At 48.0% G+C, this 25,504-nt stretch overlaps 2 protein-coding genes across 2 annotated transcripts in view; one reads left to right on the forward strand and one right to left on the reverse strand.

Annotated features, from left to right (window-relative positions):
- LOC142255293 (inactive hydroxysteroid dehydrogenase-like protein 1) overlaps positions 1-13,595 on the reverse strand; it is a 144,752-nt gene extending 131,157 nt beyond the window's left edge. The window contains exon 1 of the mRNA XM_075326830.1: positions 13,444-13,595. The gene's annotated coding sequence lies outside the window, so the exon portion shown is untranslated. The remainder of the gene's footprint in view (positions 1-13,443) is intronic.
- Positions 13,596-13,734: 139 nt separating this feature from the next.
- DNAAF1 (dynein axonemal assembly factor 1) overlaps positions 13,735-25,504 on the forward strand; it is a 61,188-nt gene continuing 49,418 nt past the window's right edge. Inside the window, exons 1-2 of the mRNA XM_075326831.1 lie at positions 13,735-13,912; positions 18,047-18,122. Of these exons, the coding sequence (XP_075182946.1) occupies positions 13,750-13,912; positions 18,047-18,122 (239 nt within the window). The 5' untranslated portion in view covers positions 13,735-13,749. The remainder of the gene's footprint in view (positions 13,913-18,046; positions 18,123-25,504) is intronic.

Raw genomic sequence — 25,504 nt, forward strand, 5'->3', positions numbered from 1 at the left:
GGCTTTGGGCCACTGATCTCACACCACATTTACATACCTAGTGATGCCACACATCAAATTCAGATCACTCCAGCCTGTTTGGGCCAGGCTGGAGTGATCTGAATTTTATGTGTGTCATCACTAGGTATGTAAATGTGGTGTGAGATCAGTGGCCCAAAGCCATTTAACCCATCAAAAACACCAGTTACTTATTCAAATCTGTGAAAACTGGGATTTTTACCACTTTGATGCCAGTTCTGATGCCCAGAACCTGTTTGGGCCAGGCTGGAGTGATCTGAATTTGATGTGTGGCATCACTAGGTATGTAAATGTGGTGTGAGGTCAGTGGCCCAAAGCCATTTAACCCCTCAAAAACACCAGTTACTTATTCAAATCTGTGAAAAGTGGGTTTTGGCCACTTTGATGCCAGTTCTGATGCCCAGAACCTGTTTGGGCCAGGCTGGAGTGATCTGAATTTGATGTGTGGCATCACTAGGTATGTAAATGTGGTGTCATATCAGTGGTCCAAAGCCATTTAACCCCTCAAAAACACTGGTTACTTATTCAAATCTGTGAAAAGTGGGTTTTGCCCACTTTGATGCCAGTTCTGATGCCCAGAACCTGTTTGGGCCAGGCTGGAGTGATCTGAATTTGATGTGTGGCATCACTATCACTAGGTATGTAAATGTGGTGTGAGGTCAGTGGCCCAAAGCCATTTAACCCCTCAAAAACACTGGTTACTTATTCAAATCTGTGAAAACTGGGTTTTTGCCCACTTTGATGCCAGTTCTGATGCCCAGAACCTGTTTGGGCCAGGCTGGAGAGATCTGAATTTGATGTGAGGCATCACTAGGTATGTAAATGTGGTGTGAGGTCAGTGGCCCAAAGCCATTTAACCCCTCAAAAACACTGGTTACTTATTAAAATCTGTGAAAAGTGGGTTTTGCCCACTTTGATGCCAGTTCTACTGCCCAGAACCTGTTTGGGCCAGGCTGGAGTGATCTGAATTTTATGTGTGGCATCACTAGGTATGTAAATGTGGTGTGAGGTCAGTGGCCCAAAACCATTTAACCCCTCAAAAACACTGGTTACTTATTCAAATCTGTGAAAACTGGGGTTTTGCCCACTTTGATGCCAGTTCTGATGCGCAGAACCTGTTTGGGCCAGGCTGGAGTGATCTGAATTTGATGTGTGGCATCACTAGGTATGTAAATGTGGTGTCAGATCAGTGGCCCAAAGCCATTTAACCCCTCAAAAACACTGGTTACTTATTCAAATCTGTGAAAAGTGGGTTTTGCCCACTTTGATGCCAGTTCTGATGCCCAGAACCTGTTTGGGCCAGGCTGGAGTGATCTGAATTTGATGTGTGGCATCACTAGGTATGTAAATGTGGTGTGAGGTCAGTGGCCCAAAGCCATTTAACCCCTCAAAAACACTGGTTACTTTTTCAAATCTGTGAAAACTGGGGTTTTGCCCACTTTGATGCCAGTTCTGATGCCCAGAACCTGTTTGGGCCAGGCTGGAGTGATCTGAATTTGATGTGTGGCATCACTAGGTATGTAAATGTGGTGTGAGATCAGTGGCCCAAAGCCATTTAACCCCTCAAAAACACTGGTTACTTATTCAAATCTGTGAAAACTGGGATTTTTACCACTTTGATGCCAGTTCTGATGCCCAGAACCTGTTTGGGCCAGGCTGGAGCGATCTGAATTTGATGTGTGGCATCACTAGGTATGTAAATGTGGTGTGAGGTCAGTGACCCAAAGCCATTTAACCCCTCAAAAACACTGGTTACTTATTCAAATCTGTGAAAACTGGGATTTTTACCACTTTGATGCCAGTTCTGATGCCCAGAACCTGTTTGGGCCAGGCTGGAGAGATCTGAATTTGATGTGTGGCATCACTAGGTATGTAAATGTGGTGTGAGGTCAGTGGCCCAAAGCCATTTAACTCCTCAAAAACACTGGTTACTTATTCAAATCTGTGAAAACTGGGATTTTTACCACTTTGATGCCAGTTCTGATGCCCAGAACCTGTTTGGGCCAGGCTGGAGTGATCTGAATTTGATGTGTGGCATCACTTGGTATGTAAATGTGGTGTGAGATCAGTGGCCCAAAGCCATTTAACCCCTCAAAAACACTGGTTACTTATTCAAATCTGTGAAAACTGGGATTTTTACCACTTTGATGCCAGTTCTGATGCCCAGAACCTGTTTGGGCCAGGCTGAAGTGATCTGCATTTGATGTGTGGCATCACTAGGTATGTAAATGTGGTGTGAGATCAGTGGCCCAAAGCCATTTAACCCTTCAAAAACACCAGTTACTTATTCAAATCTGTGAAAACTGGGATTTTTACCACTTTGATGCCAGTTCTGATGCCCAGAACCTGTTTGGGCCAGGCTAAAGTGATCTGAATTTGATGTGTGGCATCACTAGGTATGTAAATGTGGTGTGAGATCAGTGGCCCAAAGCCATTTAACCCCTCAAAAACACCAGTTACTTATTCAAATCTGTGAAAAGTGGGTTTTGCCCACTTTGATGCCAGTTCTGATGCCCAGAACCTGTTTGGGCCAGGCTAAAGTGATCTGAATTTGATGTGTGGCATCACTTGGTATGTAAATGTGGTGTGAGATCAGTGGCCCAAAGCCATTTAACCCCTCAAAAACACTGGTTACTTTTTCAAATCTGTGAAAACTGGGGTTTTGCCCACTTTGATGCCAGTTCTGATGCCCAGAACCTGTTTGGGCCAGGCTGGAGTGATCTGAATTTGATGTGTGGCATCACTAGGTATGTAAATGTGGTGTGAGATCAGTGGCCCAAAGCCATTTAACCCCTCAAAAACACTGGTTACTTATTCAAATCTGTGAAAACTGGGATTTTTACCACTTTGATGCCAGTTCTGATGCCCAGAACCTGTTTGGGCCAGGCTGTAGAGATCTGAATTTGATGTGTGGCATCACTAGGTATGTAAATGTGGTGTGAGGTCAGTGACCCAAAGCCATTTAACCCCTCAAAAACACTGGTTACATATTCAAATCTGTGAAAACTGGGATTTTTACCACTTTGATGCCAGTTCTGATGCCCAGAACCTGTTTGGGCCAGGCTGGAGTGATCTGAATTTGATGTGTGGCATCACTTGGTATGTAAATGTGGTGTGAGATCAGTGGCCCAAAGCCATTTAACCCCTCAAAAACACTGGTTACTTATTCAAATCTGTGAAAACTGGGATTTTTACCACTTTGATGCCAGTTCTGATGCCCAGAACCTGTTTGGGCCAGGCTGGAGTGATCTGAATTTGATGTGTGGCATCACTAGGTATGTAAATGTGGTGTCAGATCAGTGGCCCAAAGCCATTTAACTCCTCAAAAACACTGGTTACTTATTCAAATCTGTGAAAACTGGGGTTTTGCCCACTTTGATGCCAGTTCTGATGCCCAGAACCTGTTTGGGCCAGGCTAAAGTGATCTGAATTTGATGTGTGGCATCACTAGGTATGTAAATGTGGTGTGAGATCAGTGGCCCAAAGCCATTTAACCCCTCAAAAACACCAGTTACTTATTCAAATCTGTGAAATCTGGGGTTTTGCCCACTTTGATGCCAGTTCTGATGCCCAGAACCTGTTTGGGCCAGGCTGGAGAGATCTGAATTTGATGTGAGGCATCACTAGGTATGTAAATGTGGTGTGAGGTCAGTGGCCCAAAGCCATTTAACCCCTCAAAAACACTGGTTACTTATTCAAATCTGTGAAAACTGGGATTTTTACCACTTTGATGCCAGTTCTGATGCCCAGAACCTGTTTGGGCCAGGCTGGAGTGATCTGAATTTGATGTGTGGCATCACTTGGTATGTAAATGTGGTGTGAGATCAGTGGCCCAAAGCCATTTAACCCCTCAAAAACACTGGTTACTTATTCAAATCTGTGAAAACTGGGATTTTTACCACTTTGATGCCAGTTCTGATGCCCAGAACCTGTTTGGGCCAGGCTGGAGTGATCTGAATTTGATGTGTGGCATCACTAGGTATGTAAATGTGGTGTCAGATCAGTGGCCCAAAGCCATTTAACCCCTCAAAAACACTGGTTACTTATTCAAATCTGTGAAAACTGGGGTTTTGCCCACTTTGATGCCAGTTCTGATGCCCAGAACCTGTTTGGGCCAGGCTAAAGTGATCTGAATTTGATGTGTGGCATCACTAGGTATATAAATGTGGTGTGAGATCAGTGGCCCAAAGCCATTTAACCCCTCAAAAACACCAGTTACTTATTCAAATCTGTGAAAACTGGGGTTTTGCCCACTTTGATGCCAGTTCTGATGCCCAGAACCTGTTTGGGCCAGGCTGGAGAGATCTGAATTTGATGTGAGGCATCACTAGGTATGTAAATGTGGTGTGAGGTCAGTGGCCCAAAGCCATTTAACCCCTCAAAAACACTGGTTACTTATTCAAATCTGTGAAAAGTGGGTTTTGCCCACTTTGATGCCAGTTCTGATGCCCAGAACCTGTTTGAGCCAGGCTGGAGTGATCTGAATTTGATGTGTGTCATCACTAGGTATGTAAATGTGGTGTGAGGTCAGTGGCCCAAAGCCATTTAACCCCTCAAAAACACTGGTTACTTATTCAAATCTGTGAAAGAAGGGAATTTTGTTACTTACCGTAAATTCCTTTTCTTCTAGCTCTTATTGGGAGACCCAGACGATTGGGGTATAGCTACTGCCCTCTGGAGGCCACACAAAGCACTACATCAAAAGTGCAAGGCCCCTCCCCCTCTGGCTATACCCCCCCCGTGGTATCACGGGTTCTCCAGTTTTAGTGCCAAAGCAAGAAGGAGGAAGCCAATAACTGGTTTAAACAAATTAACTCCGAATAACATCGGAGAACTGAAAAAACCGTTCAACATGAACAACATGTGTACCCGCAAACAACAAAAAAACATCCCGAAGGACAACAGGGCGGGTGCTGGGTCTCCCAATAAGAGCTAGAAGAAAAGGAATTTACGGTAAGTAACAAAATTCCCTTCTTCTTCAGCGCTCTATTGGGAGACCCAGACGATTGGGACGTCCAAAAGCTGTCCCTGGGTGGGTAAAGAAATACCTCATGTTAGAGCTGCAAAACAGCCCTCCCCTACGGGGGTGTCACTGCCGCCTGCAGGACTCTTCTACCTAAGCTGGCATCCGCCGAAGCATAGGTATGCACCTGATAATGCTTGGTGAAAGTGTGCAGACTGGACCAGGTAGCTGCCTGGCACACCTGTTGAGCCGAAGCCTGGTGACGAAATGCCCAGGACGCACCCACGGCTCTGGTTGAGTGGGCTTTTAGCCCTGAAGGAACCGGAAGCCCCGCAGAACGGTAGGCCTCTAGAATTGGTTCTTTGATCCATCGAGCCAGGGTGGCTTTAGAAGCCTGCAACCCCTTGCGCGGACCAGCGACAAGGACAAAAAGTGCATCGGCACGGCGCATGGGCGCCGTTCGGGAAATGTAGATTCTGAGTGCTCTCACCAGATCTAACAAACGTAAGTCCTTTTCATACCGGTGAACCGGATGAGGACAAAAAGAAGGCAAGGATATATCCTGATTAAGATGAAAAGAGGATACGACCTTAGGGAGAAACTCCGGAATAGGGCGCAGCACTACCTTGTCCTGGTGGAACACCAGGAAGGGAGCCTTGGATGACAGAGCTGCCAGCTCAGACACTCGCCGAAGCGATGTGATCGCAACAAGAAACGCCACTTTCTGTGACAGCCGAGAAAAGGAAACTTCCTTCAGAGGCTCGAAGGGCGGCTTCTGGAGAGCAACTAGTACCCTGTTCAGATCCCATGGATCTAACGGCCGCTTGTACGGGGGCACAATATGACAGACCCCCTGCAGGAACGTGCGCACCTTAGAAAGACGTGCTAGACGCTTCTGAAAAAACACGGATAGTGCCGAAACTTGCCCTTTAAGGGAGCTGAGCGACAAGCCCTTTTCTAACCCCGATTGCAGGAAGGAAAGAAACTTGGGCAATGCAAATGGCCAGGGAGACACTCCCTGAGCAGAGCACCAGGACAAGAAAATCTTCCACGTTCTGTGGTAGATCTTAGCCGAATTCGACTTTCTAGCTTGTCTCATTGTGGCAACGACTCCCTGAGATAATCCAGCAGATGCTAGGATCCAGGACTCAATGGCCACACAGTCAGGTTCAGGGCCGCAGAATTCTGATGGAAAAACGGCCCTTGGGACAGTAAGTCTGGTCGGTCTGGCAGTGACCACGGTCGACCGATCGTGAGATGCCACAGATCCGGATACCACGACCTCCTCGGCCAGTCTGGAGCGACGAGTATGATGCGGCTGCACTCGGATCTGATCTTGCGTAGCACTCTGGGCAAGAGCGCCAGAGGCGGAAACACGTATGGGAGCTGAAACTGCGACCAATCTTGAACCAAGGCGTCTGCCGCCAGAGCTCTTTGATCGCGCGACCTCGCCATGAATGCCGGGACCTTGTTGTTGTGCCGGGATGCCATTAGGTCGACGTCCGGCACTCCCCAGCGGCGACAGATTTCCTGAAACACGTCCGGGTGAAGGGACCATTCCCCTGCGTCCATGCCCTGGCGACTGAGGAAGTCTGCTTCCCAGTTTTCTACGCCTGGGATGTGAACCGCGGATATGGTGGATGCTCTGTCCTCCACCCACATTAGAATGCGCCGGACTTCTTGGAAGGCTTGCCGACTGCGCGTCCCTCCTTGGTGGTTGATGTATGCCACCGCTGTGGAGTTGTCCGATTGGATTCGGATCTGCTTTCCTTCCAGCCACTGTTGGAAGGCCAGTAGAGCAAGATACACTGCTCTGATCTCCAGAACATTGATCTGAAGGGTGGACTCCTGCGGAGTCCACGTCCCCTGAGCCCTGTGGTGGAGAAATACTGCTCCCCACCCTGACAGACTCGCATCTGTCGTGACTACTGCCCAGGATGGGGGCAGGAAGGATCTTCCCTGAGACAATGAGGTGGGAAGGAGCCACCATTGTAGGGAGTCCTTGGCCGTCTGGGAAAGCGAGACTTTCCTGTCCAGGGACGTTGACTTCCCGTCCCATTGGCGGAGAATGTCCCATTGAAGTGGGCGCAGATGAAACTGCGCAAAGGGAACTGCTTCCATGGCTGCCACCATCTTCCCTAGGAAATGCATGAGGCGCCGCAAGGGATGCAACTGGCCCTGCAGAAGAGATTGCACCCCTGTCTGTAGTGACCGCTGCTTGTTCAGCGGAAGCTTCACTATCGCTGCTAGAGTATGAAACTCCATGCCAAGATACGTTAGTGATTGAGTCGGTGATAGGATCGACTTTGGAAAGTTGATGATCCATCCGAAAGACTGTAGGGTCTCCAGCGTAGCATTCAGGCTGTGCTGACATGCCTCTTGAGAGGGAGCTTTGACCAGTAAATCGTCTAGGTAAGGGATCACCGAGTGTCCCTGAGAGTGCAAGACTGCTACCACCGCCGCCATGACCTTGGTGAAGACCCGTGGGGCTGTCGCCAGACCAAATGGCAGAGCTACGAACTGAAAATGGTCGTCTCCTATCACAAAACGTAGAAAACGTTGATGTTCTGTAGCAATTGGCACGTGGAGATAAGCATCTTTGATGTCTATTGAGGCAAGGAAGTCTCCTCTGGACATTGAGGCAATGACAGAACGCAGGGTTTCCATCCGGAACTTCCTGGCGTGCACATGTTTGTTGAGCCGTTTTAGGTCCAGAACAGGACGGAACGAGCCGTCCTTTTTTGGAACCACAAAGAGATTGGAGTAAAACCCTTGCCCTTGTTCCTGAGGAGGGACTGGGATCACCACTCCTTCCGCTCTTAGGGAGTCCACCGCCTGCAGCAGAGCATCTGCTCGGTCTGGATGTGGGGAGGTTCTGAAGAACCGAGCTGGAGGACGAGAATTGAACTCGATTCTGTACCCGCGAGACAAAATGTCCGTCACCCACCGGTCTTTGACCTGTGACATCCAAATGCCGGAAAAGCGGGAGAGCCTGCCCCCGACCGGCGATGCGGAGGGAGGGGGCTGGAAGTCATGAGGTAGCCGCTTTGGAAGCGGTACCTCCATTTGCTTTCTTGGGGCGCGTGTGAGCCCGCCACGAATCTGAGTTTCTTTGCGTCCTCTGAGTCCCTTTGGACGAGGTAAATGGTGTCTTGCCCGAACCTCGAAAGGACTGAAACCTCTGCTGCCACTTTTTCTGCTGAGGTTTGGTTGTTCTGGGTTGTGGTAAAGAGGAGTCTTTACCCTTGGACTGCTTAATGATATCAGCCAATGGCTCGCCAAACAGTCTATCTCTAGATAAAGGCAAACTGGTTAAACATTTTTTGGAACCAGCATCTGCTTTCCAGTCCTTTAACCACAAGGCTCTGCGCAAAACTACCGAATTGGCGGACGCCATTGAGGTGCGACTGGTAGATTCTAGGACCGCATTGATAGCGTAAGACGCAAACGCCGACATCTGCGTGGTAAGGTGCGCCACTTGCGGCACTGCTGGATGTATGATAGCATCCACTTTTGCTAAGCCAGCTGAAATAGCCTGGAGTGCCCATACGGCTGCGAATGCCGGAGCAAACGACGCGCCGATAGCTTCATAGACAGATTTTAACCAAAGGTCCATCTGTCTGTCATTGGCATCTTTAAGTGAAGCGCCATCCTCCACTGCAACTATAGACCTAGCTGCGAGTTTGGAAATCGGGGGGTCTACCTTTGGACACTGTGTCCAGCGCTTGACCACCTCAGGGGGGAAAGGGAAACGCGTATCTTTAGATCGTTTAGAGAAACGCCTTTCTGGGTGAGCGTCGTGCTTCTGGATTGATTCTCTGAAGTCAGCGTGATCCAACAAAGCACTCAATTTACGCTTGGGATAAAGGAAACGAAACTTCTCCTGCTCCGCAGCCGCCTCTTCTGCTGAAGGGGCTGGGGGAGAAATATCCAACAGCCTATTGATGGCTGAGATAAGGTCGTTTACCATGGCATCCCCATCAGGGGTATCCAGGTTGAGAGGGGTTCCAGGAATGGATTCCTGATCACTCTCATCAGACACATCACAGGGAGACTGATTGCGCTGAGACCCTGAGCAGTGTGATGACGTCGAGGGCCTTTCCCAGCGAGCTCGCTTAGGGTGGCTGGGGCTATCATCTGAGTCATAATCCTCGGCCTGTGAAGCCGGGGACCCCCCTGTGGGCTGGATTAATTCCAAGTGAGGGGGACCTGAGGACAGAGGCCTCGCCGTGTCCAAAGACTGAGCCCCATGCATAGATTGCAAGGTTTCAAGGATTTTTGCCATAGACACAGACATATTATCCGCAAAAACTGCAAAGTCTGTCCCTGTCACCGGGGCAGGACTTACAAGCGTCTCAGCCTGGGTCACTACCCCTCCTGACTCCGGCTGGCGAAGCAGCACCGGGTCGGAGCATTGCACACAATGGGAGCCTGCTGGTAGATTAGCCCCACATGCAGCACACACAGCCCTGGCCTTGGCAGCCTTGCGTTTTGAGGATGGCATGTTGCTGCTTCCACAGAGTGATCTGGGAGATGCAGCCAGAAGCGACCTCACAGTGCAAGAAATACAATATCTATATATCTGTACAGTACACCGATACACCGTGAGGCACTAGAGGGACCAGCACAGACAAATCGCTTACCGCCCGCTTAAAAAGCGGGTGTGTGGTCGCCAGATAGCCCCTAGTCCAGGTCTCCCAGAGCCTTGCGTCCTTCCTCCAGCCAGACTGCATGTAATGGCTGCCGGCGTCTGAGAGAGAAGGGGGGCGGGCCCTGGGCGTTCCTGGCTAAGAGCGGGAAGCCTGCTTCCCTCTGTGCCTAGTGTGAGGGCTGGAGCATGTAAATCAGGCTCCAGCCCTCGTCGCTGCTAGCGAACAGCGTCTCTCCCCTACCCTGAATGACAGGGTGGGGGCGGGAACGAATCGGAGCTGCCGGCGTCCTAGGCCCAAAAAGCCGGGGACTCAATTTATAACCGCCGCCGCCGTAAAAGCGCGGACGGCGGATCCCCGGCGCACCACAAGTCACAGCAGCGCGGCCCGGTCCAGAGGGGGTCGGCGCTGCGTTCCCATACACAAAAAATCCCCCAGTAATCTGTAGGGACACTAACTCCAACGTTGCGGTCCCCGGCGCACTACTACACCCAGCCAGCCCGGAGTGTGTCTGTGCCTGCCGGGGACACAGAGTACCTGTATGATGCAGGGCCTGTCCCTGATCGTACTCCTGCTCCGTCTCCATCAGGTTCTAATGGGTCTGTGGATGGAGCCCGGCGTCAGAGCTGAGAGGCCGGCAGGATCCCACTTCCACAGAGCCCTACCAGGGGATGTGGAAGGAAAACAGCATGTGGGCTCCAGCCCTGTACCAGCAATAGGTACCTCAACCTTACAACACCATCCAGGGGTGAGAAGGGAGCATGCTGGGGACACTATATGTGTCCTCTTTTCTTCCATCCGAAATAGTCAGCAGCTACTGCTGACTAAAATCTGTGGAGCTATGCATGGAATGTCTGACCTCCTTCGCACACAAAGCTAAAACTGGAGAACCCGTGATACCACGGGGGGGGTATAGCCAGAGGGGGAGGGGCCTTGCACTTTTGATGTAGTGCTTTGTGTGGCCTCCAGAGGGCAGTAGCTATACCCCAATCGTCTGGGTCTCCCAATAGAGCGCTGAAGAAAGTGGGTTTTGCCCACTTTGATGCCAGTTCTACTGCCCAGAACCTGTTTGGGCCAGGCTGGAGTGATCTGAATTTTATGTGTGGCATCACTAGGTATGTAAATGTGGTGTGAGGTCAGTGGCCCAAAACCATTTAACCCCTCAAAAACACTGGTTACTTATTCAAATCTGTGAAAACTGGGGTTTTGCCCACTTTGATGCCAGTTCTGATGCCCAGAACCTGTTTGGGCCAGGCTGGAGTGATCTGAATTTGATGTGTGGCATCACTAGGTATGTAAATGTGGTGTCAGATCAGTGGCCCAAAGCCATTTAACCCCTCAAAAACACTGGTTACTTATTCAAATCTGTGAAAAGTGGGTTTTGCCCACTTTGATGCCAGTTCTGATGCCCAGAACCTGTTTGGGCCAGGCTGGAGTGATCTGAATTTGATGTGTGGCATCACTAGGTATGTAAATGTGGTGTGAGGTCAGTGGCCCAAAGCCATTTAACCCCTCAAAAACACTGGTTACTTTTTCAAATCTGTGAAAACTGGGGTTTTGCCCACTTTGATGCCAGTTCTGATGCCCAGAACCTGTTTGGGCCAGGCTGGAGTGATCTGAATTTGATGTGTGGCATCACTAGGTATGTAAATGTGGTGTGAGATCAGTGGCCCAAAGCCATTTAACCCCTCAAAAACACTGGTTACTTATTCAAATCTGTGAAAACTGGGATTTTTACCACTTTGATGCCAGTTCTGATGCCCAGAACCTGTTTGGGCCAGGCTGGAGAGATCTGAATTTGATGTGTGGCATCACTAGGTATGTAAATGTGGTGTGAGGTCAGTGACCCAAAGCCATTTAACTCCTCAAAAACACTGGTTACTTATTCAAATCTGTGAAAACTGGGATTTTTACCACTTTGATGCCAGTTCTGATGCCCAGAACCTGTTTGGGCCAGGCTGGAGAGATCTGAATTTGATGTGTGGCATCACTAGGTATGTAAATGTGGTGTGAGGTCAGTGGCCCAAAGCCATTTAACCCCTCAAAAACACTGGTTACTTATTCAAATCTGTGAAAACTGGGATTTTTACCACTTTGATGCCAGTTCTGATGCCCAGAACCTGTTTGGGCCAGGCTGGAGTGATCTGAATTTGATGTGTGGCATCACTTGGTATGTAAATGTGGTGTGAGATCAGTGGCCCAAAGCCATTTAACCCCTCAAAAACACTGGTTACTTATTCAAATCTGTGAAAACTGGGATTTTTACCACTTTGATGCCAGTTCTGATGCCCAGAACCTGTTTGGGCCAGGCTGGAGTGATCTGAATTTGATGTGTGGCATCACTAGGTATGTAAATGTGGTGTCAGATCAGTGGCCCAAAGCCATTTAACCCCTCAAAAACACTGGTTACTTATTCAAATCTGTGAAAACTGGGGTTTTGCCCACTTTGATGCCAGTTCTGATGCCCAGAACCTGTTTGGGCCAGGCTAAAGTGATCTGAATTTGATGTGTGGCATCACTAGGTATGTAAATGTGGTGTGAGATCAGTGGCCCAAAGCCATTTAACCCCTCAAAAACACCAGTTACTTATTCAAATCTGTGAAAACTGGGGTTTTGCCCACTTTGATGCCAGTTCTGATGCCCAGAACCTGTTTGGGCCAGGCTAAAGTGATCTGAATTTGATGTGTGGCATCACTAGGTATGTAAATGTGGTGTGAGATCAGTGGCCCAAAGCCATTTAACCCCTCAAAAACACTGGTTACTTATTCAAATCTGTGAAAACTGGGTTTTTGCCCACTTTGATGCCAGTTCTGATGCCCAGAACCTGTTTGGGCCAGGCTAAAGTGATCTGAATTTGATGTGTGGCATCACTAGGTATGTAAATGTGGTGTGAGATCAGTGGCCCAAAGCCATTTAACCCCTCAAAAACACTGGTTACTTATTCAAATCTGTGAAAACTGGGGTTTTGCCCACTTTGATGCCAGTTCTGATGCCCAGAACCTGTTTGGGCCAGGCTGTAGTGATCTGAATTTGATGTGTGGCATCACTAGGTATGTAAATGTGGTGTGAGATCAGTGGCCCAAAGCCATTTAACCCCTCAAAAACACTGGTTACTTATTCAAATCTGTGAAAACTGGGGTTTTGCCCACTTTGATGCCAGTTCTGATGCCCAGAACCTGTTTGGGCCAGGCTGTAGTGATTTGAATTTGATGTGTGGCATCACTAGATATGTAAATGTGGTGTGAGATCAGTGGCCCAAAGCCATTTAACCCCTCAAAAACACCAGTTACTTATTCAAATCTGTGAAAATTGGCTGTGTGCCCACTTTGATGCCAGTTTTGATGCCCAGAACCCCTTTGGGCCAGGCTGGAGACACTTGAGTTTGATTAGAGGCATCACTAGATATGCAATTTTGGTGTTAGATCAGTGGCCCAAAGCCATTTAACCCTTTCACTAACATACTTCGGTGCCCACTTTGATGCCCATTTTTTTGCCAGTTTTTTAATTTTCGCAGCTGGTTTTGAGTGTATGTATATTAGGGCTCATCAGTGCATTGTATTTTATTATTGTCATGTGTCATTTTTGTTGATAAATGCATAAAAAACTGAAAAAACTAAATTGCCGAATAAGAAACTGACGAATAAGAAACCAACTTCAGCCCCGAATAAGAAACTGCACGAATAAGAAACCAACTTCAGCATCGTAGCACAATTACAGTATGTCAAGTCTCAGGTTAGTGAAGGGGTTAAGTATGAAACAAGTGGCAGCTGCTATATTGTATATAAAGGGAAACAATAGAAAAGAAAAGCTAACCTATATTTTTATCATTTTCATTACTAAACTACACAAACTGCTGTGTTTGAAGGAGGAGAGCCGCATTACACCACAGCCGGTCACTGCGCCGCCATCATTTCTTCCTCACAGAATCAGACATCACCCTCAGCGAAGGATGTGAGGTGAATGGGCGGGAAAAACTCGACAGTGACGTCACGCATTGTGGGCGGAGACTTCAGCTGTCCCGCGGTGGCTTCGCGAGGACGTAACCAAGCAAGCCGTTGCTAAGGAAGAGGCTGTGGGCGCGCAGTGGCTGTTGGGAATAGCTAACAAACGTTAGTTCCCATGGTAACACCGGACGCGCTGACTTTTTTTGAGGAGGTGAGTAAAATGCTGCCAAAACTAGAACAAAAGCAGCAAATAGAAGACATGAGAAACCAAGAAAGTGAGAATAAGGAGAATGTGGAGACCCCACGAGTGACGGGGACAGCAGACAAGAGACTGCCCGGTAGGTATTATACACACAAAGCTCTAACAGAGTGTTAGCCACAACAGCCAATCACATCATTGCTTTCTTTTTCAAGACTGAAAGCTGGATTCTGATTGGTTCTTGTGCTGACACTTTTGATTGTTTTTTTTATCCATCTATGAGTTTTTGTTTTTGCCCTGGTCCAGTATTTGGGGTGAGACCGGGGGTTTTGCGGTGACCGTGGGGTCAGTCACAACATTTTTTTGTCCAGTTCCTGCATAATTGAAAAGTACCCTGCAAAACTACTGCATCTATGTCTGGAAGAAAATATTCACCCACCTTACTTAAAGGGGTTGTCCACTACTTTTACATTGATGACTTATCCTTAGGGTAGGTGAATACTGTCCGACACCCTGCACCCCAGCCAATCAGCTGCGCTCAGTGCTGGCGGCGGCAAGAAATCCTCAGCTCCAGAGCTGCCCCGTTTTCTGATAGCATCCGCTGCCAACTACTTCACATCCACCTCCCATTCAAGTCAATATTCGTGCAGTACCCGGCCGCTATCAGAAGGCGGGCAACTCCGGAACTGAGCATTTCCGGCTACTTCCTGCCGCTAGCACCATAAAAAGTTAATCAGTGGAAATGCCAGGTGTCGTACCCTGGCCGATCAGACTCTGATAACCTATCCTAAGGACAAGCCATCAATGTAAAAGTAGTGGTACTGAATAAAAACCCCCCATATCTCTGAAATCATATAAAGGATTTAAAAAACCAAAACTGTAGTACTCAAAAAACTGTACGAACAAAATAGAAGCAAAAGCTGGATTATTTTGACCAAGTGACAGGTCCCCTTTACCCCTTTCATGGCCGAGGACTTATAATTACATCATCGGCCATGTCCCTGCCTTTGATGTGGGCTCACACACTAAAGAGCACTTTACACGCAGCGCTATCGATATCGCTAGCGAGCGTACCCGCCCCTGTTGGTTGTGCGTCACGGACAAATCGCTGCCCGTTGCGCACAACATCGCTAACACCTGTCACACTACTTACCTGCCTAGCGACGTCGCTGTGGCCGGTGAACCGCCTTCTTTCTAAGGGGGCAGTTCGTGCGGCGTCACTACGGCGTCACTAAGCGGGCGCCCAATAGAAGCGAAGGGGTGGAGATGAGCGGGACGAACATCCCACCCACCTACCTCCTTTCTTCCTCATTGCGGGCGGCCGCAGGTATGATGTTGTTCCTCGTTCCTGCAGTGTCACACAGGCAGGAACGATGAACAACATCATACCTGCAGCAGCAACGATAATCGGGAATGGAACAACACATCAATGGATCAACGATTAGGTGAGTAATTTTGATCGTTAACGGTCGTTCGTGCGTTTCACACGCAACAACGTCGCTAACAAGGCCGGATGTGCGTCACGAATTCCGTGACCCCAACCTTGCTTGTAAAGCGGCCTTTAGCCCCCGTGTTTCCCCGCACTTGATTTATATATTATAAGTGCCTCTAACAGCCACGGGTGGATCCGAGATCCACCTGCAGCTGTTAACCAGTTAATTACTGCAGACAGGAAGCACGTCATTTATCCCCCCCATCAGTGAACCTGTCACATGATTGTGGAGCGTCATTGGTTGTCATGACAGCAGCCAGGGGTCAGCTGATGACCCCTGTGTCTGTCATGTACTTCCTGTGAACGCTGGCTGCGAGCTCAGGAGATTATGATTTCTGCTGTGCAGAGCAGGGCTGATGTTGATGCTTTGCTCTGGACTAGTAAATACATTAAAAAGTAAAAAAAAAAGGTTTTAAATATTAAAAAAAAACCACACAATTCCAAATCACCCCCTTTTTGCCCCATTAAGAAAAAAAAACATTTGGTATTTCCGCATTCAGGAATGTCCGCTCAATTAAAATATAAAATAAATTAATGTGTTCGTTAAATGGCGTAACAAGAGATAAAAATCAAAATGACAGAATAACGTTTTGGTTTTTTTTAGCCACCGCAACATGGCAACAAAATACAACAATAGGTGATAAACACATCGTATCTACCCAAAAATGGTATCGGTAAAAAAGTCAGGTCAGGACCCCGCAAAAAAACCGCCATCACACAGTCCCAGATCCCGAAAAATAAAAACATTACTGGTCTTGGAAAATGGAGATAAGAGCGACTTTTTTTTCTTTTTTGTGTGATGCATAGACTAAAAAATATATATATACTGACCTCCCGGACCATGCATCATCCTGTGGCCATTATTAAAGGGGTTGTCCACTGGTAAGACAAGCCCTTCTGTTTCCACATGTTTCCCCCAGGTAAAATAATAGAGCCTATACTCACTTCCTTTACTGACGCTGTTCCAGCTGTGCAGCAGATCGCGGTATTGGGGCTCACATGAAGTGACATCACGTGAGCCCCACATCCAATCAGGAAGAGCTTTTGTTTATACGCCTTTAGACAAGCGAGTTAACAGAGTGAGCACAGCAGCTATGCTCACTTTCTGTTGATTGTTCCTGTGTCTGAATACGAGGAGAGAGAATCTGGCGCTGATTGAACACTCGGGGATAGCGTAATGTCACATGAGACTCAGGAATGCGAGCCCCGACACAGCTGGATAGGCATCGGCATGGGAGGTGAGTATTGTCTTTATTATTTTACCTGGGGGAAACATGGAATCAGAAGTGGTTGTGCTAGTAGTGGACAACCCCTTTAAGGTGATGGGAGCTGCCTCATTATTTTAGCATATCGCTCAGTGATAAGGGTGTACAGAGAATGTCTATGTCCTGTACCTGTCTTACGGACATGATGTGACCACTGCAGCCAATCACTAGCTGCGGCGGTGATAAATTTGTCACCTCCGCAGCCAGTAAATGACTGCAGTTGTCACATCCGCATCCAGGCCAGAAGATGATGCACAAAGATCAATGGGGGAACCAGGCAGATAAGAGGAGCGTGATATTTGTTCGCATTCTTTGTCAGTTAAAAGTCAAATCAGGGGTGGAAAACCCATTTACGTGAAAGATATAACATAGTTACATAGTTACTTAGGTTGAAAAAAGACCTAGATCCATCTAGTTCAACCTTCCTCCACCAGTTCTACATTTGGTCACTAAGGGGTACTTTGCACACTACGGCATCGCAGGTGCGATGTCGGTGGGGTCAAATAGAAAGTGACGCACATCCGGCGTTGCTGTCGACATCGGAGTGTTTAAATAGTTTTTGATACGATTAACGAGCGCAAAAGCATCGAAATCGTATCATCGGTGTAGCGTCGGTCATTTCCATAATTTCGGAAGGACCGATGTTACGATGTTGTTCCTTGTTCCTGCGGCAGCACACATCGCTGTGTGTGAAGCCGCAGGAGCGAGGAACATCTCCTTATCTGCGTCCCGACTGCAATGAGGAAGGAAGGAGGTGGGCGGGATGTTTATGTCCCACTCATCTCCGCCCCTCCGCTTCTATTGGCCGCCTGCCGTGTGACGCTGCACGACCCGCCCTCTTAGGAAGGAGGCGGTTTGCCGGTCAGAGCGACGTCGCAGGGCAGGTAAGTGCATGTGAAGCTGCTGTAGCGATAATGTTCGCTACTGCAGCTATCACAAGATATCGCAGCTGCGACGGGGGCGGGGACTATCGTGCTCGGCATCACTACCATCGGCTTGCGATGTCGTAGTGTGCAAAGTACCCCTAAGTCATTTATAACCAACAATGTTGTGTGTACTGAGGAAATCCTCCAGCCCTGATATAAAAGCTGTTATAGTATCTGCCATTACTACCTCTTGTGGTCGGCATTCCACAGTCTGACCGCTCTAACTGTAAAGAACCCTTTCCTATTTAGCTGTCGGAATCGCTTTTCTTCCACTCGCAGTGAGTGCCCCCTGGTCCTTAGTATTGTCTTTGGAAGAAATAAGTCATGTGCCAGTCCTTTATATTGACCGCACATGTATTTATACATATAAATCAGATCTCCTCTGAGACGTCTTTTTTCTAAGCTAAACAGATCTAACTTTTTCAACCTCTCATCATACGGGCGGCCTCCATTTCTTTGTAGTAGTCTAGTTGCCGCCTTTGAACTGACTCTAACTTCTGAATGTCCTTTTTAACACTCGCTTAAAAGAAAAATTATGCAACTATTTCTTCTCTGGAAAAAGCTGTAATGATTTTCCTCATTCCTCACAGTTGACTTTGCAGAAACTGCTGAACAGAAGCTGGAGATAAGATCTGCAAATACAAAGGAGAAAGAGAGTGGCCCCAGGTAATTATGTACACCCTGACGTCTGAGCATATTAGATTTCTTAGGCCCGGGTCCATCTTCTATCACCTCCAGTTTGTTGTATGAATGTTCTTGTGCTGTAGCTGGAGTCTACGTTTGTTTTTCCGCTCCCCCCCCGCCCAAAAAAATACACACCTGAAGGATATATACAGTATATAGATACATGGACAAATAAGATAATACAGTGCCAGGCAATTACCACATATTAAAAAATGACCTATTCCCAATATCAAACCCATACAGTGACTATACAGTGTGTTCACCCATATCCTGTCCACCACCATTAACTTGAGAACGTCGGGAGCTATAGGCATAGAAGTGGTGTCTAGGTATAGTAAAGTAGCCATGCGCTGCGCAATGAAACCACCTATAGCGCCACCTGGTGGAAAACAACGGAGTTAGCATATTTATCTCGAAAACGGAACAAGGTAGAGAAAAAAAGTGAATTATAAAGTTGTAGGGCATCATCAATTCAATACGAATCGAGACCTTGCATACAGAAATGCTATGATTAGAATAATAAATGATTTGCATATTTACTTTCAAGGTGCATTTTTTCATGATTTTTCAATATGAACGGCCTTTTAAAACTCATTTTTCGTATTCATTATTATATCTTACAAAAGTTGGTATATTATGGTGCACAGACCAGATGAATTGGCAATTTTTCTTGTTGGTTTTGATATAATATTGTACTGTATTTTGTATTGTTTTGTATTTTAATTAATCTGTAATAAATTAAGAGCTTTTCTACTCAAATTTTTGAAACTTGGTTTCCTATTGCGTTCCTTATCAACCTAGTAATAATGGCCCCATTGTGCCTTCATGTATTTGTAATGCTTCCTTTTATGCCTCCTTGTATTAATGGTGCCTCCCTTTATGCCTCCATGTATTATTAATGCCCCCTCTGTGCCTCTGTTTATTAATAATGCCTCCTTTTATTCCTCCATGTGTTAATAATGCCCCTCTGTGCTTCATATATTAATACTGCCTCCTGGTGCCACATTTGTGTATTAACAAAGCCCCGTGGTGCCTCATTTGTATATTAATAATGCCCCTCTGTGCCTCTGTTTATTAATAATGCCTCCCTTTGTTCCTCCATGTATTAATAATGCCTCCCTAATAATGACTGCCTTTATGCCTCCATGTGTTAATAATGCCTCCCTTTGTTCCTCCATGTATTAAGAATGACTGCCTTTATGCCTCCATGTGTTAATAATGCCTCCCTTTGTGTCTCTATGAAATAATTATGCCACTTTTGTGTCTCCACATTTTCTAATGCCCCCTTTGTGCATTCATGTATGATACTCCCTTGTGCCTCCTTTGTGTACTAATAGTGCCTCCATTTGTGTCTCCATGTATTAATAGTGCCTCTCTTTATGCTTCCATGTATTAATAAAGCCCGCTTGTGTCTCCTTTGTGGGTTAATAATGCCTCCCTTTGTACCTCCATTTATTAATAATGTCCCCTTTATGCTTCCATGTATTAATAATGCTCCCTTTATGCTTCCATATATTAATAATGCCCCTTTATGCTTCCATGTATTAATAATGCCCCCTTTATGCTTCCATATATTAATAATACCTCCTTTATGCCTCCATGTATTAATAATGCCCTCTTTATGCCTCCATATATGCCCCATTTAATGCCCCCTTTATGCTTCCATGTATTAATAATGCCCCATTTATGCCTCCATGTATTAATAATGCCCCCTTTGTGCCTCTATGAAATAATTATGCCACCTTTGTGTCTCCACATTTTCTAATGCCCCCTTTGTGCATTCATGTATGATACTCCCTTGTGCCTCCTTTGTGTACTAATAGTGCCTCCATTTGTGTCTCCATGTATTAATAGTGCCTCTCTTTATGCTTCCATGTATTAATAATGCCCGCTTGTGTCTCCTTTGTGGGTTAATAATGCCTCCCTTTGTACCTCCATTTATTAATAATGCCCCCTTTATGCTTCCATGTATTAATAATGCCTCCTTTATGCTTCCATGTATTAATAATGCTCCCTTTATGCCTCCATGTATGCCCCCTTTATGCCTCCATGTATTAATAATGCCCCCTTTATGCTTCCATGTATTAATAATGCCTCCTTTATGCTTCCATGTATTAATAATGCTCCCTTTATGCCTCCATGTATGCCCCCTTTATGCCTCCATGTATTAATAATGCCCCCTTTATGCTTCCATGTATTAATAATGCCTCCTTTATGCTTCTGTGACGCCCCAGAGCTATGGGGTACTCGATCCCGGGCCGTATATATACAGGGATGCTGTGTCACGGTTGTGTAACGGCCGATGTCCGGTTCCGTGACCCTGGGGGTCGCTTTTTAAAGGGGGTTATATACAGGGGATTAAAGAGTTTATATCGTGACGCAACGTGCGAGTTGTGGTTATGGTGATGGAACCGCCGCTGCACAGTCTGTTACCACTGGGGCTGATGGTGATGGCAGCCTGGATGTTAGGCCCTCCTCAAGTAGGGCCGGGCCCCAGGGAGTGAATGGTGGGATCCGGCGCAGAAAGAAGGGAGACCACACAATGGAGATGCAGTGCAACTTCTGTTTTACTCACGGTGGTGTTGAGCTGTAGCACTGAGGACGGTTGGTTCAGACCCCTGGTCCCTTTTGTCCCAGTGCCGGTGTGGTAACCTGGTGGTCTCCTTCCCCGGGACCTCTCACTGGTTGGTGGAACCCCGTAGCGTGGAGGGTTTGTGGGTCCCTTACTGTCTGTCAGTAGTCTCTGGTCCGTACGGCGGGCAGTGCGAACCTTGTAGGGTCGGTGTTCTTGTTCCGGTCCCTGGCTCAGTCTTTACTGCTGGTGCCCCGGATTCTTGGGTCAGTGACGTCCTGGATGGTCCCCTCACTGTGCAGATATTTGTCAGGTTGCGTGAAGCTGTCGTCTGACCTAGGGCCCTGTATCCCGTCGGTGCTGTGGTTCCAGGGGTACCTGGCTGTACCCTCCCTGGCTACCACTCTCCTTGCCACCTAGATCACTGCTACACAACCCCGTCTGGAGACATGTCCGTCCACTTTCACTACCGGCCTCCTCTGTCGTTCTGTCTCTCTGTCCCCTCCCACCGGCTTGCTTTCTAGTGGACTGGACTAGCTCCACCTCTGGGCGGCCATCCATTTGGTCCCAAACTAGTTAGTCATCCCTAATGGGGAGTGGGAAACTGGGGATGTTATGTGTTTTTGTGGTACTGTCACTGGTCTTCCAGGTCCCTCGGTGTAGGCCCTGCATCTTTGTCAGCGTGCAGTACCTAATGGTGCTCTGAGGGGTTCAGGGGCGCTACATTAGCATGTATTAATAATGCCCCCTTTATGCTTCCATATATTAATAATGCCCCCTTTATGCCTCCAAGTATTAATAATGCCCCCTTTATGCCTCCATGTATTAATAATGCCCCCTTTATGCCTCCATGTATTAATAATGCCACCTTTATGCCTCCATGTATTAATAATGCCCCCTTTATGCCTCCATGTATTAATAATGCCCCCTTTATGCCTCCATGTATTAATAATGCCAGCTTTATGACTCCATCTATATATATAATTGCCTTATTCTGTCTGTCTGTCTGTCTGTCTGTCTGTCTGTCTATCTGTCTATCTGTCTGTCTGTCATGCTCCGAAATTGTGTCCTTACGGTGACACAAAGCTGATTGGCCGCTGGGCTCGCCATGGCCCCGCCCCCCCACACGGATTGGCCTCTCGCCCCGGCTCTCTGCAGGCCCCGCCCCCCTCACGCAATCCACGCTCGCTGTGGCCCAACTGACACGGAGCCCCGATTCCCAGGTGAGTACACACACACACATCAGATCACACTCACTCTCACACACACCTCACACATCACAACATGCTGGGATATCGCTTGCTTCTACACCGGCTCCGTCAGGATCCCAGCAGCGCCAGACATAACCTTGCGATGCTGGGATCTTCACGGAGGCCGTGAAAGCTGGTAACCATTATACACATCGGGTAACTAAGGTCCCTTAGTTACCCGATGTGTATCATAGTTAACAGTGTACACCGGCTCACACTCACTCTCACACACACCTCACACACACATCACATCGCATCCACACATCAAGGTCCTGCAGCGCCGGAAAATACAGACACATAACAGCACACACACATAACAGCACACACACACACACACACACACACACATACACACACACAAATCAGATCACACTCACTCACACACACACATCACATCGCATCCACATACTCACAACATCCTGGGATATCGCTTGCTTCTCGGCCTCGATACTGTGCTGTTGTGATCTTCCAGGACCTGCCGGAGGATCACATGGCCAGAAGCATGTGATATCCCCGGATGTTGTGAGTATAAGCGCGTATGTGCGATATCGTCAGTGTCTGTGTGTGTGAGTGGATGCGATCGGGTGTGTGTGAGTGGATGCGATCGGGTGTGTGTGAGTGGATGCGATCGGGTGTGTGTGAGTGGATGCGATCGGGTGTGTGTGAGTGGATGCGATCGGGTGTGTGTGAGTGGATGCGATCGGGTGTGTGTGAGTGGATGCGATCGGGTGTGTGAGTGTCGGCAGAGGAGCACGGCGTGCTGGAGGAGGCTGGGAGCAGAGAGGCTGATCATGGGGAAGGCTGGGAGGAGAGAGGCTGATGGTGGGGGAGGCTGGGACGAGGGAGGCTGATGCTGGTGGAGGCTGATGCTTGGGGAGGCTGGGAGCGGAAGGCTGATGCTGAGGGAGGCTGGGAGAGGGAGGCTGGGAGGAAGGAGGCTGGGAGGAGAGAGGCTGATCCTGGGGAAGGCTGGGAAGGGGAGGCTGATGCTGGGGGAGGCTGGAAGGAGAGAGGCTGGAAGGAGAGAGGCTGATGCATGGGGAGGCTGATGCTGGGGGAGGCTGGAAGGAGAGAGGCTAATGCTGGTGGAGGCTGATGCTTGGGGAGGCTGATGCTGGGGGAGACTGGGAGGGGAAGGCTGATGCTGAGGGAGGCTGGGAGGAAGGAGGCTGGGAGGAGAGAGGCTGATCCTGGGGAAGACTGGGAACGGGAGGCTGATGCTGAGGGAGGCTGGAAGGAGAGAGGCTGATGCTGGGGGAGGCTGGAAGGAGAGAGGCTGATGCTGGTGGAGGCTGATGCTTGGGGAGGCTGATGCTGGGGGAGACTGGGAGCGGAAGGCTGATGCTGAGGGAGGCTGGGAGAGGGAGGCTGGGAGGAAGGAGGCTGGGAGGAGAGAGGCTGATCCTGGGGAAGGCTGGGAAGGGGAGGCTGATGCTGGGGGAGGCTGGAAGGAGAGAGGCTGATGCTGGTGGAGGCTGATGCATGGGGAGGCTGATGCTGGGGGAGACTGGGAGCAGAAGGCTGATGCTGAGGGAGGCTGGGAGGAAGGAGGCTGGGAGGAGAGAGGCTGATCCTGGGGAAGGCTGGGAAGGGGAGGCTGATGCTGAGGGAAGCTGGAAGGAGAGAGGCTGATGCTGGGGGAGGCTGGAAGGAGAGAGGCTGAGGCTGGGAGGAGAGAGGCTGATGCTGGGGAAGGCTGATGCTGAGGGAGGCTGGGAGGGGAAAGCTGATGCTGGGGAAGGCTGGGAGGACGGAGGCTGGGAGGAGAGAGGCTGATCCTGGGAAGGCTGGGAGAGGGAGGCTGATGCTGGAGGAGGCTGGAAGGAGAGAGGCTGATGCTGGCGGAGGCTGATGCTGGGGAGGCTGGGAGAGGGAGGCTGATGCTGAGGGAGGCTGGGAGGAGGGAGGCTGGGAGAGGTAGGCTGAGAGAAGAGAGGCTGATGCACACACACACACACACACACACACACACACGCGCGCGCGCGCGCACTGCACAACACACCACACACACACACACACACACACACACTGGGAACCACAAACAACTGCCCTACACAGACACCCACACATACAGACAACGCTGCACACACAGACAACGCTGCACACACAAACACCGCGGCACACACAAATATATGCACATACCGCACAACACACACATTGCTCAAAACATACCTCCCCCCAAAACACACCACACACACACAAACCGCGCAACACACACACAACGCTACAGACACACAGCGCTCCACAAACAACGCAACACACGCAACACACATACAACACCGCTCTCACCCCCCGTCACACCCAGACAACACCCAGAACATGTATAGCGCCTACACAAACACTTGGTAACTACAGACAACAACATCTCTCTATATATATATATATATAACAAAAATCATACATGAACTACACAATACGTAAATTCTAGAATACCCGATGCGTAGAATCGGGCCACCTTCTAGTGTATTAATAATGCTCCCTTTATGCTTCCATATATTAATAATGCCGCCTTTATGCCTCCATGTATTAATAATGCCCCCTTTATGCTACCATATATTTATAATGCCCCCTTTATGCTTCCATGTATTAATAATGCCCCCTTTATGTCTCCATGTATTAATAATGCCCCCTTTATGCCTCCATGTATTAATAATGCCCCCTTTATGCCTCCATGTATTAATAATGCCCTCTTTATACCTCCATATATGCCCCATTTATGCCTCCGTGTATTAATAATGCCCCCTTTATGCTTCCATGTATTAATAATGCCCCATTTATGTCTCCATGTATTAATAATGCCCCCTTTATGCCTCCATGTATTAATAATGCCCCCTTTATGCCTCCATGTATTAATAATGCCCCCTTTATGCCTCCATGTATTAATAATGCCCCCTTTGTGCCTCTATGAAATAATTATGCCACCTTTGTGTCTCCACATTTTCTAATGCCCCCTTTGTGCATTCATGTATGATACTCCCTTGTGCCTCCTTTGTGTAGTAATAGTGCCTCCATTTGTGTCTCCATGTATTAATAGTGCCTCTCTTTATGCTTCCATATATTAATAATGCCCCCTTTATGCCTCCATGTATTAATAATGCCACATTTATGCCTCCATGTATTAATAATGTCCCCTTTGTGCTTCTGTGCAATAATTATGCCATATTTGTGCCTCCGCATTTTTGTGCATTCATGTATGACTAATGCCTCCCTTGTGCCTCCTTTGTTTATTAATAGTGCATCCATATATTAATAATGCCCCCATTGTGCCGTTGTGTATTAATAATGCCCCCTTTTTCCCTCCATATATTAATTAAATCCCCCCTTTCTGTCTACTTGTGTTAATAATGCCTTTGTTTAGTTAAGTTTGGGCCGATTGTTAGCAGTGTAGTAACACCAGAAGCAGGGAGGGTATTTTAGGCTCTGTTCATATCTGTGACTTTTGAGTTTCTTGACATGGAGCCATAAATATTCAATATATGATTTTAAAAACCACTTAGTGAGAAAAAAAACACAAAACATTGATTCTTTGATATAAATTCCTC

The sequence above is a fragment of the Anomaloglossus baeobatrachus genome, chromosome 10 (genome assembly GCF_048569485.1).
Source record: "Anomaloglossus baeobatrachus isolate aAnoBae1 chromosome 10, aAnoBae1.hap1, whole genome shotgun sequence".
NCBI classification, from domain to species: Eukaryota; Metazoa; Chordata; class Amphibia; order Anura; family Aromobatidae; genus Anomaloglossus; species Anomaloglossus baeobatrachus.